Raw genomic sequence first — 14,116 nt, forward strand, 5'->3', positions numbered from 1 at the left:
TCCGAAAGCTGCCGTGAATTGAAGTGAATGTCCAGAAGTCCAGAGTGCTGCTCCCTTGTAAGAGACACATTCAACCAAGAGAGGGGTGACTCACTACATTTTTCAAGACACTTGATACCATCGTCGCCAGAGCCTTCCAGAGTCTTTGAGAAAGACTATACACCCCTTGAGAACCCAAAAGTCTGACGTCCCTTGTACCAGCCTCAGCTGCCGAGTTCGGGGCCAAAAACAAATCAAAATGCCTGCCATTATCGATCACTCACCCCACCATCCCGATCCGTCTCCCCTCGTTCCGACGGCGTCCAACCTAATCCTCATCGACAACTACGACTCCTTTACCTGGAATGTCTATCAGTATCTTGTTCTGGAGGGCGCCAAAGTGACCGTCTTCAGAAACGACCAGATCACTCTTGAAGAGCTCATTGCCAAGAAGCCAACACAACTGGTCATCAGCCCCGGTCCCGGCCATCCAGGTACAGACTCGGGTATCAGCCGTGATGCTATCAAACACTTTGCTGGCAAGGTGCCCATCTTTGGTGTTTGCATGGGGCAGTAAGTCTGGCCAAAAGTCTGCTCTTTCAAAGCATTCATTAACACGTCTTCAGGCAATGCATGATTGACCTGTACGGTGGAGAAGTGAGCTTTGCTGGTGAGATTTTGCATGGCAAGACCTCACCCCTTTGTCACGATGGAAAAGGTGTCTATGCTGGCCTGGCCCAGGACCTGCCAGTAACACGTTATCACTCCCTCGCCGGCACTCACGTTACTCTTCCAAAATGCCTCCAGGTCACCTCCTGGATCGCCAATCAAGATGGGTCCAAGGGTGTCATCATGGGTGTTCGCCACACAGAGTACACTATCGAGGGTGTGCAATTCCACCCAGAAAGTATCCTGTCTGCCGATGGCCGCCTCATGCTCAAGAACTTTTTGTACATGCAGGGGGGCACTTGGGCTGAGAATGAGCAGTTGCAAAAGGCTTCCCAAGAGTCCAAGATTGTCCCGAAAAAGGCCACTCCAGCCAAGAACAACATCCTTCAAAAGATCTACGCTCACCGTAAGGAGGCCGTGGCCGCCCAGAAGCAGATTCCCTCACAAAGACCATCCGACTTGCAAGCGGCGTACAACCTCAACCTCGCCCCTCCTCAGATCTCCCTCGTCGACCGTCTTCGTCAGTCCCCATTCGATGTAGCTTTGGCGGCAGAGATTAAGAGAGGGTCACCATCCAAGGGCATCTTTGCTCTCGATATCGACGCCCCAACCCAGGCCCGCAGATACGCTCTTGCCGGAGCCAGTGTCATTTCCGTTCTCACCGAGCCAGAGTGGTTCAAGGGCAGCATTGAAGACCTCCGCGCTGTGCGCCAAGTACTCAATGGCATGCCCAACCGCCCGGCTGTTCTCCGAAAGGAGTTCATTTTTGAGGAGTACCAGATTTTGGAAGCCCGGCTGGCAGGTGCCGATACTGTGCTTCTCATTGTCAAGATGTTGGAGACCGACCTTCTCGAGCGTCTGTACAAGTACTCGCTCTCACTCGGCATGGAACCATTAGTAGAGGTACAAAACGCCGAAGAGATGACCATTGCCATCAAGCTTGGTGCCAAGGTCATTGGTGTCAACAACCGCAACCTGGAGAATTTCGAGGTCGATCTTGGAACCACGGGGCGCTTGAAGGAAATGGTGCCCAAGGACACATTCTTGCTCGCTCTCAGCGGCATCAACAGCCACCAGGATGTTCTCGATTGCAAGAGGGATGGTATCAACGGCATTCTTGTTGGCGAGGCCATCATGCGCGCTCCCGACGCGTCCAAGTTTATCAGGGAGCTTTGTGCTGGTCCTGAGGCGGCTGCTCCTCAGAGTGTTACCAACCCTATGCTTGTCAAAATCTGCGGCACCCGCTCTGCCGAGGCGGCCACGGAAGCTATCAAGGCTGGTGCTGACCTTGTGGGCATGATTCTTGTGCCTGGCACGAAACGGTGTGTTTCTGATGAAACGGCCCTGGCCATCTCGAAGGCTGTTCATGATGCGCAGACCACTGCTGGTGAGGCGGTTAAACTCCCCAAGTCAGCCACGGACTTCTTTTCTGTTTCGGCTGAGCTCCTGAGGAAACACCGCCCTCTTCTTGTAGGTGTGTTTATGAACCAGCCCCTGGAGGAAGTGCTCGAGAAGCAGAGGCTGTACAACCTTGATATCGTCCAACTTCACGGTGACGAGCCACTTGAGTGGGCGTCCCTTATCCCGGTACCAGTCATCCGGAAGTTCAAGCCTGGGCAGGTTGGCGTTGGAGTGAGGGGGTACCACGCTGTTTCACTCCTGGATTCTGGCGCTGGCACAGGCAAGTTGCTTGATGTTGAGAGTGTCAAGGCCGAGTTGGAGAAGGATGCTGAGTTGCAGGTGTTGTTGGCTGGTGGTCTGGAGCCAGGGAACGTGACCGAGTCTGTGAAGGCCTTGGGTGCGTTGGGCGGGCAGGTTATTGGTGTTGATGTTAGCAGTGGGGTAGAGGAGGATGGGAAGCAGAGCTTGGAAAAGATTAGGGCTTTTGTCAAGGCTGCGAAGGCTATTCGGTAGAGGTTGATGGGCGGTGTTGTGGGATCATAGATGAGTATTCTTGATAGAGTTGGTGGTCATTATGTATAGGGTGATTTGCTCATTTTACTGTGAGGGGGTTGATGGACTACTTGTTTTGTTATTCACATCCTAAAATCACTTAACTGTTTCGTCCGAAGTGCTGCTGTCATACAAGTCTTTTTGTGATTGCTCAGACGACACTCTGTCCTCAACACCATCTGAGAGGGAGGTTAGTACCAAGAACGTGACGCAACTGGTGAAGGTGGTGTGATTAGCGAGCTGGAACTTTACTTCATGTTCGGCGTTATCGTGGTAATAGTCGTGGTGATAGTCGTATTTATAGTCGTCAAGCTCCACAGCGTTCATTACCGTAGAAGTCGAAAACCCAGGTCCAAGTATGAGTCGGATTCGTGGTAGTCGGAAGAGTAAAAGCCTAACCGTCTGAAGTCTTCGGCATGTTCTTGTTCGGACGAGACCTTTTTGCGCCTACCCTTCCCTGTGATAGTTCTCAAGGCAGCTCGGACGAACAATGTTCCCGTTGGGTTTTATGCTCTTGTAGTAGCTCGGACGAAGCAACAACTAAAGTGCTGAAGTTAGTTAGGAAAAGAGGTTATTACTAATTGAGTATATCACCGCCATCTCGGACGAACACTATTAATATTAGTCTTGGAGCTGTCGAAGTAGCCTACATAAAGATAGCACCTGAATTCCTGTAGTTATTGGGATAAGTTTTCACAGAACAAGATTCCTGGATATGCTTCGGGACGAAATTCCATTATCGAATCACTCCCCTTTGGGTTATCAAACTCTCCTCCTCACAGCACCACACCCGAAAAAACCGTCCGAGCTCGTTCATAGACGGAAATCTGTGTACCTGACATTGAACAGCTTTATCAAGTATGTAAATAAACCTAGAGTAAGGGGTGGATCCCATTGGCTTACAGCCCCATTGTATAGGTATTTTCCCTGATATATGGAAAGGGTATATATGTTTCTTTCAGTCGGAGAATGCCTTTCTGTTGTCTAGTTTCGTATGTATACATAAGAACTTGTCAAAAGGCTCTCATATCATTGACACAGCTAATTCATTCACATCATTTACGCCTTGAAATGGGACTTTATATACGACTTATAACACCTAGGCACCTTCACGTTGTATAACAAGGTAGATCAACATAAAGCGACCGCGTTATATTTGATACGGAAGGTGCACGATCATGTAACTATATGGTGTACACTGGGAAGTGAAAGATAAATGAACGCATAGAAAGATAAAAACAGCGTATAGAAAGGAAAGTACATGCATAGTTGGGTAAAAGCAAGGTATAGAACCATGATAGCAACATTTAAATGAAATAGATGAACGCATACAACAATAAAACCTCCCCTCGGTATACGAACTTAACGCCTCCCCCCCCCCCCCCCTTTTTTTTTTTTTTTCATGCTTTCTCTGTCTTCTCATAATACCCCCAATTCCCATTCCCATCCTCTATTCCCTCCCATCCGGCCCCCCACTGCGCTCCACCTCTCCCTCCTTCTCCTTGGGGATATACTCCTCCGGAACCCACCCAACTGGCTTCCCACCCCCAGGAGGAGAGTACGTAAACCACCCCTTTTCCACCCCCTCCCCCTCCCCCGCCTTCCCATCATCTTCCTCCTTCCCCTTCCCCTTCCTCTTACTTCCCGCACCTGACTTCCCCTCACCACAGAACAGCAACCTCTTCCGCCACTCCACCCCCGTCTTCTTGTGGAAGAACTCAATAAAGTGAGTGTACTCTGTCCAAAAGAGCTGCGGCGTCTCCGAGGGACGGTAATACTTGGGAAAGGTGTCGGTGCTGGACTTGGAGTACTTGGCGCAAAAGAAGTAGAGGGGGGGTTGGGCTAGGGATTCGTAGAGCTGACGTGTGGAAATTAGTGTACGTAGAGGGGTAGTGAGGAGGGAGTGAACAGGCTTACCGTAAGTGTGTACTTCTCCCCGCGGTCAACTCTGGCCGTCTTGGTGGGTGTCTCTGGTTCAGCCTCAATGTCCATCTCAACATCCTCAGGGTCAACTTCGTCTTGAGATTCAGGGGTAACAGTCGTGAGAGTAGGCAGCTGACGATAAGCCAGCTGCAAATCCATGGGTGTGCGATACTTGGGCTGAGCATCCAGCTCAGGGCCATCCTCAAAGATGACCACAGGATGGTGGAAAGAGAAACCCGGTTCTTTTTCTGTCGGTGTCTGATTCTCTGATCCCACTTCTGCCTTTGTCTCAACCTCAGAGTCTAGATCTGACACCCCCTTAGACAAAGCCGGAAGCTGCAGCTTCACCGGCGTCGTCTCCGGCGTTGGCCCCTGAACAGCATTCGACTCCCGAAACAACTCAACCTCATACCGGTAAAATGTCCCATCCGTGTAAACCCGGTATAAATCTAAATATTATCACGTCAGTCCCCTCCCACCCCGACCAACGAAAAAGGGGGCATCCAAAACTCACTAGTATTAACCGCCCTCTCCCCCAACACCCTCCCCATCTCAACCCTCCTCTCCCTCCTAACCCTCTCCCCCTCCCTCCTCACCCCCTCCCGCAAGTCATACTCCCCCCCCTTCACCGCCGGCAAGACCTTCCTGTTGATCATGCTAAACTCCAACCACTCCAACGGCACAATCTGAATCCTCTTGTTCCTCAACGCCTCCACCGCCCTCGGAGACCTCGACCTCAGCTCATCCTCGTCCGTCACAAAATGAGTGACGTCCCTCGTGATGGTAGCTCCTTTATGATACCGCCCGCCCCGGAGCGTGATCCAGCGGTGGAGGTTGGTGTCGTTCCAGTGGGTGTTGGGGTTGTTCTTGAAGGACCCGCAGACAGCGATGGTGAACTTGGCAAACATGCCCTTTTCCTTAAAGGTGAGGTCTTTGACCTTGAAGCGGATACCGCGGGGCATGATGATGAGCTTGTGTATGTGTATCTTGTGTGAGATGTCGAAATGTGTTGGGGGTTCTGGTCGAGGTTCAGACCATGGACGTGGATCAAAGTGTGATGCTTGGTAGAAGTCGCCGAGGATATTTGGAATCTGGGGAAGATATTCATAAATATGGATGGAGGAACGAGAGTGATTCGATAAGAGAGGGAGAAAAGTTTGAGGGGATGATATCTTATCGTGCTGACTTTTTTGTCTGCTCCTTCCCAGATATTCATGGCGTAGAAGGGATGGAATGGACTGTGGTGTAGTTTGATCAAGGTATGGTGTAAGTTCTGAAGCTGGTACGTGGGCGAAGCTCTCAAAGATATGTAAGTTGGGATGAGTAGGTCTCGATATGTCAAGAGGAACAGTGCTGGTAGGAATAGGGGTCAGTAAAGACTGTCAGAGACTGCTGAATCATAATCTTCTGTGCTCCGGGATGGCTTCGTCAGCTTGCTGCCTTTAAGAGCAGAGAAGATAATAATGTGTCCTTGGACCGAACGGGTGTGGACAAAACTCGCAGAGACTTGCCAGGAAATTGCCACAAAAAAGGTGAGCTGCCCCTTATCGTGATGGCTTCGCTGGTTTGCTCTTTCCTCAAGACGACGATAGATCGGATGAAGGAAATCTGAAAGATGCCGCCAGTATGTGAGGTCTCGAAAGATAGTCAACAGATGTCAAAGAAGAATAAGTAGGCGTGTAAATTGTATTAGAATGCATAATAGGATATCTCGAATACCTATCGACGACCTCCTCGACCGGTCACCATCTCAGGGACTCTGTTGTGAACAGACGAATGAGTGAATGTCTGTCCGTCGGTAGCTTCTGCTTCGGTCAAGCGGGATTGATGGTAAATAGTGTGAGTAAGAATGCTGGAATGATGTGGTACAGGTGAAGTTGTGGATGAGGATCGAAAAGACTTGAGATAATGATCTCAGAATATCGTCAACCTCGAAGTAAAAGAGGCCGCTCCTTCCTGCCCAGGTCGATTACCCTGCCTTGTTGAGAAATAAGATGACGTTGGCTTTAATACTTGGAATGGCGAGAACGGGCTGCTACCAGAGACGGAGGGCGCGATCGAGTATAGCCCATCAAGACGCCATATAAAAGATGCTAACCAAAGACACCAAACAGATATCATGAATGCGCCCTCTCATATCTATGCCACAGGAATTAAAACCTCAACTTGGGCATGACAAAAACCACCAAAACCAACACCACCATCAACCCATACACAATCGCATACAACCTCATCCTCCCCCACCACCCCTCCCCCTCCGTCATCCTCTGCAGCGTCGTCATCCTCCTCGTGACAGCATCCATCCCCTCCCCCGTCTTGTTCATCCCCTCCCCCGCCTTCTCCACCACCTCCTTATCCTCTTCCAAACTCATCGAAAACGCCTGCGAGGATGCCTTAAGCTGGGATGCAAGCTGCAAAATAGACTCCGACAAGGCATCCTGCTCCGCCCGCTGGTGGTCAAGAATAGCTTCCGTCGTCGTCACCGCCGAGAGAGCAGTCGTAGGCGCAGACTTATTGTTCCTGTCCCCAAACAGCGCAGAAGAGGAAGATATCGCCGACGGCTTGTCCTCTTTCGTCGGCCCATCATCCCGACCCTTCCTCGGCCGAAGCTCAGCCTTCGTTTCCGTCGTTGATTGTGCAGCCGCTATCCCAGCCTGTAAATTCTCCTGAGAAGGCGTATGCACCGGCGGCGGCGGTAGCCTCGGCAGCCTTGGCTCGCCCTGAAACTGCGGCGTCCCCAACACCCCATCATCATCATCATCCTCATCCAGCTCCTCCTCATCCGTCGGTCTCGAAATGGAATCCTGACTCTCACTCGCACTCGGCGTAACAATGATATCAGCCAGAATATCCTCCCCTTCCGAAGTATCATCCTCATTCTCCTCCTCATTATCCCGCCTGCTCCCCACCTCAGCCAAATCAGCCAGCCGTTCCGCCAACTGCTCAAGCAACTCCCGTTTTCGCACGAGACCCCCCTGGAGATCCTGCCGGCGCGCATGGATCCTGATACCCAGGGTGTCTTGCTCGACCTTTGTGAGCAGCGACCGGGCATAAGTGATATTGCGCAGCACCTTTTCTCTTTCAAACTCGCTCTCTTTGAGCCTGGCTTCCCGTTCGGCGTCGGCGTGGAGGATGGTGCGCTGGAGGCGGTTGAGCAGTAGGGTGAGGTCCGTCAGGGGATCGCTGCCGTTCTTGTTGGTAACTGGCGATGTCGCCGTCACTCCGGGTATGAATCGAACCATGGTGTCGGTTGGTGGGTGTGAAGTGGTTTGTTTCTAGGGTTGCAAAGTTGAAGGTGTCAGATGTCGAGGTTGGACAGTTGTTCGTTGCTGGCTGGCGAGCGCTGTATGGACACTTGGCGGAGCTCCCCAAGCTCCCGCTGCGGCCTGACATCACTCTGCGACGGCAACCCTAACCCTTGTCAGGGGGTACAACGTTGGTACGTATGCAGCAGCCAAAGAACAACTTATACGACCACGTCCGTTAACGTTGATTAAGGAAGATTCAAAGAAGTCCGTAACCCCCATAGGATTAACCAATACTCGATATATAACAGTGTGTTGGACTTTCGTGGCGGTGAAATGCTAACGGATCAGTATCGTACGGTAAGCCAATAGAGGTTGACATGTGCCCAACCATAATCGTTAAGTATTTTTACCAATCGTTCAACTCCTTCTGATGTTCAATCCATGTTGTAAGGTGTAGCTGGGTAAGACCTCTGTCATAGTATGGGATTTGTCTTCGGCGCCTTCCTTAAGGTACCAGCATCAACATACGAGTCCCCTACTTGATACCATCCGTAGTGCTAGAACCCACATGAGAAGTAGCCTTCGCCTCCTGCCGCCTATGTAGACCCCCCGAGCCGATCACCGTAGTGACCGTCACCCCTTTTGACCGACATCACCGTCCCTATTCTCAACTCCCGACCGAAACTGAGAATTGTCAACACCAACCAAGGTGACACCACCCCCAATCTCAGGATCCCGCTGCTTGGTCTTGACCGCCCGATCGCCCCGCCTCTTCGCCCAACTTTTGCCTGCCTTCAAACCGTCACTTGTACTCCTCACCGTGAGCCCCATGATCTCTTTGAAGCTATTCAGCAAATTCTGCCACCGTTGGTCACGAGTTCGTTTGTCAAGATTGAAAGCCAGGAACACCGATGGAATGATTAGGCCAACAGAAATCGAAACTATTTTTCCAAGACGGTCAGTGAGTGTGCAGCGAGCCTAGCGACATGTTTCTATACGCACATATGATGATGAGGACGAATTTCAACGACAGGTTCCCGGTGTCGCCACGTGGAAATTCCTCAACCTCTATGGTCAAAAAGGAGGCCATGAATGATAGCGGAAGCTGTATTTCCGGTCAGCGAAGCTGCTCAAGTGCAAATAAGTTCAGGTTACAAGGGGAAACTTACAAAGATAATGGTTGCAACAGTAAAGTACATGATCGTCTTGCCCTGCCTGTCATTTTCATCGTTGATCTTGTAGATTCCCCTCGTCAGCTGGAGGTTAGCCTGCTTGTGCTTCAAATCCAGCAGTTGTTCAATCTAAGCAGCAGTCATCTTATTAGTACAAGCTTCGCGAACAACAGGGAAGGCAACCATGTTGACTTACCGCTTGGATAGCTCTTTCAGCAAACTTTTCGAGGCGCACGACCTCTGCAATGTTGCGAGTAACAACCTCCAGCATTGGCGAATGGTACTTCTGCCGATCCGAATCCTGTTCGATCCCTGCATTGTTGTAAATAATATCTGGGGTTCGTCTCCGGGAAGGCGAGCGGAACCCCCTAGAAGGCGGGTAGGGGTTGCCTCTTCTAAATGGGGGGCTGGAGCTTCGGCGTCTGAAAGGTGGGCTAACAGTGCGTCTCGAGAAAGCACGGCTGTAATCTCGTCTTCTGAATGGAGGTGGCGGCCCGAGGTTCCGCTCTTGCTCTAGGATCATGGTGTTTCTTTGCTCTTCAAAGTCTTCGAGAATATGATCTAGAGTCTCCACAATGTTCTTCTGTATATGGAAAATCGATGAGATGATGTGAAGCTCATCGCGAATGTCCTTGATCTTTCTCAAGTCTTCAATATCGGCTTTGATGTCAATCATGGCGTTCAACTTCTTGGGAACCTCATCAAACTCGGCATGTGGCGATAGAGCCTTTGATTCGCCTGCCTTGTTGTCAGACGAAGCGTCAGGCTGTTCCTCATCGGCAGTTGGAATGTTGTTTTGAAAAGACAGGAAGCGGTTGGTCTCATCCTCAGTCTGGTGGCACAGGTTTGTTAGAATGAGTCACAGTTAATGCCGGGGACAGTTTAAAAGAGGGAGGCTCACAATTTCACCAATTGATGTCCGATATATCTCGACAAACTGAACCAACTCATTCCGGTTACTCATAGGATCAAAGTATATCCGAGCACACTCTGCGACTATGATTTTTGCCAGTTCGTCAACCGATGCATCACCTTTCGCTGACTGCTCGCGAAATCGATCAAAAATATTAGATACCAGTGATGTCATAATCTTCGAGGTTTTTGTCGTCATCCTGTTGGATCGTTGTGGAAAGGCAGTGATGATGGTTCTCGGCGATTTCCCGCACTTTGGCAGCACCCACATCCATAGCTGGTCTACCATGGTAATTGTGGGTTTCAAATCCTCTGACTCTTTCGAGTGTAGGGTCTGTCGTCTTTCATTAAAGTACCTCAAGGAGGTCTGGTCCTGGTCACGTTTCTCCGTGTCCGCGAGCGTGTGGTAGTAGAATTGGTCGAGCGTACGTCGACCATGCAGCGGGTGCTCTTCGTCGAGGTAGGCCCAATACAGCTTTTCGGTTCCGCAGAGACTCCTATCATCAAGTGCTGTTCGGACGGGGTTACGGCGATACTCTTTGGCGGCATCCTCGGTCGGAAATATCTTCTTCTTGGCTTCGGACTTTTTTACCAGGACGTCTTTGAGCTTTCGCTGTTCTTCTTCCTGCTCCCAATGTAAATACGGCATCTGTGGTCAGCTGGTTAGTTCACTGTGAACCATGCTATCTAAAGAGCAAGGAGATGGCAAGACTCGACGCCAACTACTCACAAAAAGGACCAAGCCTTGTTCAGTTGGATCTTCTTCGGCTGCGAGTGTCAAACCGGCTTAGTTAGCCCCTGTCGAAAGTCCCAGAGAATCTGTGTCCGAGGAATCGAGGCTTACGAAAGGCGAACGGACGACACGCCGGACGCATGAACCTTGCGTGGTACTGCCCATCTTGTGACTTGTGTTGATGCTGCTCCCACAACCTTGGTTTCAAAACAACATTGGCTCGCCAGCCCTCTCCCAAAGCCTCATAATGTTTCGCCATGAGCACCTGAGAGTTTCGGCACAGTGTTAATCACCTAAGGCGAGGTTGTTTAATCTGTGTATTTGACGAACATACCTCAACCCATCGCATCTACGCATGTGAAACCGTTAGCATGGTTTCTATACGGTGAGCTGAAGTCAAACTCACGTTGTTGGCAGGAAGATGTGTCCAAACACACGCCATGTCTTCTCTGGAAGGTGGGCGCTTCCCCTGCAGGATTGACGCGACTGTCGGGGTGTGTATCTCGAGATTATCTTTCGAGTAATACAGAAGGGTTGCGCTGAACTCGCTGTCAACCCGAGTAGTCATAGTTGATGGTTCACGCCAGAGAAATCCGGATGGATTCAGCTTGCCAAACATGGTCCTCAGAGTTCTTGTTTCCGATACCGAATCTTTCTGTATCCTCTCGTCGAGGTAGTCTTTGAGAAGCCTCCCCTTGTTGTCCTTGATGTCTGATTTTGCCCCATACAAGAGCAGCGTCTCGAATACAGGCAGATGTTGATTGTCAGCCGCATACCAGAGTGGTGTTTGTGACTTGTTGTCACGCGAGTTGATATCCACAGCCGCCTCATTTGTCGCCGAAGCACCCTTCTTGCTCCGACCATTATGACTATCCTCACCCGGGCCCTTCCAATCACGCCGAGCAAGCAGCATTTTGACAACTTCCAAGCGGCCCATTCCAGCGGCCCAGGAGAGTGGAGTTCTGCCGTCGACGTCTTTGCTGTCTGGCCTTACACTCTTGACACTCAGAAGATATCGGACGCAGTCTTCGTGCCCCCCTGCGGCAGCCCAAGAAAGCACCGTTCTCTTATTGTTTTCTTGGCTGTCCTCCTCTGCGCCCTTTCTTACCAAAAGCTGCATGACCTCCAAGAGACCGGTTTCTGCTGCATAAGAAAGTGGTGTCCGACCGGCTTTGTCCCGAGAGTCACGAGAAACCCCGAGGTCGAGAAGACTTCTGACCATCATTACCGTTTCGGTGGCACTGGTGATTTTGTTTTGGGCCACCCAGTGCAAAGGGGTACGACCTTGGTCATCTGCCGTTCTGAAGTCGAGATTCGGCTTCTTACACAGCTTTTCCATCTCCAAAGAGTGTCCGTACTGGGCTACCCACGACACCAAGTTCCTGCCGTTCCCGTCCACGGCCTTGAGATACACCTCGTCGTCTGTGCTGTCCAGAGGGAAGATTGGAGATCTAGAACCAGAATATTCCTCTTCGTCACACGCATACCGCAGAGCTAGTTCTATCGCACGCACACGGGGCGTTTCCTTATTCCCAGGCGCAGGTTGCTCTCTCTCCTCATCGACAAAGGCTTTGATCATATTCAAGTTGTGAATACAGAATGATATCGCTGGCCTTCCATTGACATCGACCATGTAGATATCTGCCCCAGCTCTGATCAAAGCCCGGACGGCTTCTGGGCGATCATGATTAGCGGCCCAAAAAAGAGGCGACCCGCCGTAGCTGTTGGGAGCGTCGATCAGAGATGGGCCGGCCTTGATCAGGGCCTCCACAGTGCTGGCAGAACAACTACGGGCTGCGAAATGCAGAGCCGTGGCCATCTCGCCATCTCGGGCATCAACTTTGCTAACCGGGATAAGCTGTTCCACGACCTGATCACGCCCATTCGCTGCGGCCAACATGAGTGCCGTCATGTTGAACCTGCTGTCCGTCACTTCGGTATCTGCGCCATGTTCAAGAAGAATAGCAACGATTGAACTATGGCCACGCTCCGAGGCCAAGAGAAGCGGCGTCCTGCCATCCATATCTGGGGTGTCGACTAAACAACCGGCGGCAATCATCCGCTGCAGAGCTGCGGGTTCAACGCCGAAATATGCAGCGAGGTGGAAAGCCGTTGCGCCACGTTCGTCATTCCGGATTGTGAGGTCCGGCTTGAGGTCTTGGTGAATAAAGTCGTGCCACTTTTCTTCACAGTTGGTTGCTGCAATAGCAAAGGCAGTCAGGTTCCAGTCTCCGTTAGGAACTGGTGGGCGACATAGTCTGTAAGGGTCGGCGCCAGCGTCTATGAGGGCACATATATTTTCGATATGGCCGTTCTTTGCAGCCCAATACAGTGGTGTTTTGCCTTGTTCATCGGGAAATTCAAGTTGAGGGCCCCGTTCGAGCAGGAGCTGGATCATCGTGACATCGCCCTGTTTAGCAGCTTCGATAAGAGGTCTTGCCTCGGGTCCTCTGCCGTCGACATCAAAGCTGCCGTCGACCCTGTCGAGCAACAATTTGGCCAATTCGGCTTTCCCCCGTTGGCAAGCATAGTATATCGCAGTGCGGCCTTCATCATCCTCCAAAAGAGGGTTCGCACCGGCCTCGAGCAATGCAGCGGCATTGGAAACTGCATTGCGAGAATACAGAGCCGCAAACATGAGCGGCGTCAGCCCATCGTCGTCGCGCACGTTAGAGTCCGAAGAAACGAAACGTTTGACATCCTCTGCCGAGCCATACTCGGTAGCCACAAACAGCATGCTCCTGCCGGCGCAGTACTTGTGTGAGATGTCTTCCTCTTTGATGTTGGCGAGGAGATACTCAATCACGTTGACGTATTCCTTGTTCATAGCCCAGAAGACTGGGCTGTTGCCGTCGACGTCCAGAATGTCCAAACGGGCGCCATGTTCATATAAAAGCTTGAAGACTTCCAAAAGACCCAGTTCGGCAGCCCACGATATGGCGGTTTGTCCATAGTACGCTTCATCTTTCACATTCACATCCTCTGCCTGATCCAGCAGCTCCTTGACCTTCTCAAAATCGTTTGCTTTGGCGGCTTCGATGAGCGGATGGGTTTTATCTGTTTCATTACCGCGATGCGGGCTCGCCATGGTGTAGTGATTTGGTAGGCAGTTCGTTTCGGGCGTGAAGTTGTCCAGTGGCAGGCTAGACAATGGTTCGCCAGCCTAGTGCCATCACGTTGCTGTGAGCAGGGCAAAAGCTGTTATACATGCCGCGCCTATTATGTCTGTCTTGGTTGAGAACATGTACGGTGGTCAGAAGTCTCGAAGGCCAGGAGAGGAGGCTGAGAAAAACCGTGTGTGTGGTACATCGTGCATGATGGCTGCAGGCAGCGCCACAAACGCTGTAATTGCGGCCCCAATACTTGCATAGGATGGTAGGATTCCAGCTAGTGTTACAGGCTAGCTCTTGTTAGATCTTGTCAAAAAAAACAGCTCGTTGGTCAAGGGGTCATGTTGCGACTCCAAATCGTGGACTGGTTGTTGGAACTTGTGACATTGCCAAGGCGAGGCTCCGCGGAGGAGCAAG

The 14,116-nt window shown here is 51.2% G+C and overlaps 4 protein-coding genes across 4 annotated transcripts; 1 reads left to right on the plus strand and 3 right to left on the minus strand.

Annotated features, from left to right (window-relative positions):
* Nucleotides 1-238: 238 nt before the first annotated feature.
* Nucleotides 239-2,562, plus strand: PODANS_7_10910 (uncharacterized protein; the record flags this gene model as incomplete). Its single annotated transcript, XM_001908424.1, has 2 exons — nucleotides 239-552; nucleotides 606-2,562. 2 exons carry the CDS (start codon nucleotides 239-241, stop codon nucleotides 2,560-2,562), a joined length of 2,271 nt encoding a protein of 756 aa, XP_001908459.1.
* Nucleotides 2,563-4,051: 1,489 nt separating this feature from the next.
* PODANS_7_10915 (uncharacterized protein) lies at nucleotides 4,052-5,486 on the minus strand (the record flags this gene model as incomplete). Its single annotated transcript, XM_001908425.1, has 3 exons — nucleotides 4,052-4,459; nucleotides 4,519-4,973; nucleotides 5,039-5,486. The coding sequence occupies 3 exons, from the start codon at nucleotides 5,484-5,486 to the stop codon at nucleotides 4,052-4,054; spliced, it is 1,311 nt and encodes a 436-aa protein (XP_001908460.1).
* A 1,191-nt stretch (nucleotides 5,487-6,677) lies between these two features.
* PODANS_7_10920 (uncharacterized protein) lies at nucleotides 6,678-7,766 on the minus strand (the record flags this gene model as incomplete). Its single annotated transcript, XM_001908426.1, has 1 exon — nucleotides 6,678-7,766. The coding sequence occupies one exon, from the start codon at nucleotides 7,764-7,766 to the stop codon at nucleotides 6,678-6,680; it is 1,089 nt and encodes a 362-aa protein (XP_001908461.1).
* Nucleotides 7,767-9,809: 2,043 nt separating this feature from the next.
* Nucleotides 9,810-13,677, minus strand: PODANS_7_10930 (uncharacterized protein; the record flags this gene model as incomplete). Its single annotated transcript, XM_001908427.1, has 5 exons — nucleotides 9,810-10,505; nucleotides 10,587-10,624; nucleotides 10,701-10,854; nucleotides 10,924-10,938; nucleotides 10,996-13,677. The coding sequence occupies 5 exons, from the start codon at nucleotides 13,675-13,677 to the stop codon at nucleotides 9,810-9,812; spliced, it is 3,585 nt and encodes a 1,194-aa protein (XP_001908462.1).
* Between the last annotated feature and the right edge of the window lie 439 nt (nucleotides 13,678-14,116).

This window comes from Podospora anserina, chromosome 7 (assembly GCF_000226545.1).
Source record: "Podospora anserina S mat+ genomic DNA chromosome 7, supercontig 1".
NCBI lineage: Eukaryota > Fungi > Ascomycota > Sordariomycetes > Sordariales > Podosporaceae > Podospora > Podospora anserina.